Source organism: Vigna angularis, chromosome 4 (genome assembly GCF_016808095.1).
Source record: "Vigna angularis cultivar LongXiaoDou No.4 chromosome 4, ASM1680809v1, whole genome shotgun sequence".
Classification (NCBI taxonomy): domain Eukaryota; kingdom Viridiplantae; phylum Streptophyta; class Magnoliopsida; order Fabales; family Fabaceae; genus Vigna; species Vigna angularis.
In genome coordinates this window covers 37,131,535-37,133,394 of record NC_068973.1, presented here as the reverse complement: position 1 = coordinate 37,133,394, position 1,860 = coordinate 37,131,535, and the positions used below count along the sequence as shown (strand labels likewise).

Genomic DNA, 1,860 nt, shown 5'->3' with positions numbered 1-1,860 from the left:
TGCATCCCTCCACATAGATTTCTTCAAGGCTTTTGCTCCACCGATCGGTTCTGCACCTGCAAACATAACTATGTGCACCAAATCTTCCTAATCACCAGTTTGTGTATCAGTATACATCTCACATTCACAAAATCTTTGTGGCAACTTATGTCTCCTTTGTGGTCTAGTAGCTTCAGAGTGATGCTCACTGTTTTGCACACCTCTACTGCTTCCAGATTGCACACCCTTACTGCTTCATGAGTTTAATTTTGATTCTGTTGTATTGCCAGATTCTCCACACATTGTAGACTTCACTAAGCTGATTTGAAATGTTCTACTCTTCGAGATCTTGCTTCTCAAGATCAGGTTTTTGTTTTTATCAAACAACTCAACCTTATTGAAGCCTCCCATTAATACTGTAAAACTCTTTTGAATCAGTTGGCCAGTACTCAGAAGATTGCATCTCATTGTAGGCACAAACAACACATTAATTATAATGGCACACGAGTCATTCTTCCTTCTGATAACAACATCACCAATTCCCTCTACCTTCGAAGTGTTGTCACCAGGAAATTTCACCCTACTCTTCTTGGTTTCATCAAAATTCACCAACCATTCTTTGTGGCAAGTCATATGATTCGAACATCCCGAATCCAAATACCACATTTGATCTTGAGAGTGTGAGCTTATTGTAGAGGTAGTTGCCATCAATGTGAGGGGTTCTGAATCAGACTCTTCTTAAGCTATGTAGGCCTCCTTTCCTTGAGCCTTCTTCTGCTCTTCCTGTTCAGCATGACACTCATAAGAGTAGTGCCCGTACTTATGACAATTGAAACATTCAACATTCCTCTTATCTTTCTTGTGAAAGTTCTTATCTGGTTTGCCTTCCTCCTCTGTTGAAGACTCATCTTGATCATCTTTGGTCCTGTCATTTCTCCACTTCCCTTTACCATGTTTCCCTTTCCATTTCTTGAATGTTTTCTTCTCTTCATTCTTGGAATGATGCACCTTTAATGCATGCTCATCAATCCTAATTGGATTTCTTTCAAACAATCTCATCTCATGTGCTTCCAAGGAGCTTTGCAATTCTTCTATCTTCATCTTATTCAGCTCTTTTGACTCTTCTATAGCCATAACTATGTAATCGAATTTCTGAGACAAAGACCTCATGATCTTTTCAATGACCATTAAGTTCGTGATGACTTCTCTGCATCCCTTCATTTGATTGGTGATGGCAATCACTTTGTCAAAGTACTCTCTAACTCTGTCACCTTGCATCATCTTCATCAACTCATATTGCCTCCTTAGCGTCTGCAACTTGACCTTCTTTATCTTTTCACCTTCAGTATGACACCTAATCAAGATACTCCAAGCTTCCCTCGTAGTCTCCACATGCTGGATTTTCTCAAAGTGAGCATCGTCTACACATTGGTGAATAATGAACAACGCTTTATTGTCTTTCTTTCTCTCCTCGGCCTTCTGATCATCAGCTACACCCGCAGGAAATTCTTGATGATCGTCTTCAACCACTTCAAGCACATCTTGGTATTTGAATAGGACCCACATTTGTGTACTCCATCTACTCCAATTTTTCTCCATGAGAATTAGTAGATTAGCGGACGACATATCACTTCTAGTCATTCTTTGCACCTTCGATCTTTCACCAAGAAACCAATGTAAGTAATAAATAAAATTCATGAATTAGAGAGTTGAGAATAGAAAAATAACTTATATTTAGTATTGAAGAAGTAAATTTGTTGAAGCAGAATAGAGAAAGAAAAGAGGAAATGGGTGAGACAGTATTAATTAATAGCAAAAGAGTGGAAACTTAATTGTTATCCATTAACATCCGTACTCAAGGAGGAAGAAAGGAGGTTACAA

The 1,860-nt window shown here is 38.6% G+C and overlaps 1 protein-coding gene across 1 annotated transcript; it reads right to left on the bottom strand.

The window, feature by feature from the left end:
• Positions 1-717: 717 nt before the first annotated feature.
• Positions 718-1,620, bottom strand: LOC108330506 (uncharacterized). Its single transcript, XM_017564986.1, has one exon. The coding sequence runs from the start codon at positions 1,618-1,620 to the stop codon at positions 718-720; it is 903 nt and encodes a 300-aa protein (XP_017420475.1).
• Between the last annotated feature and the right edge of the window lie 240 nt (positions 1,621-1,860).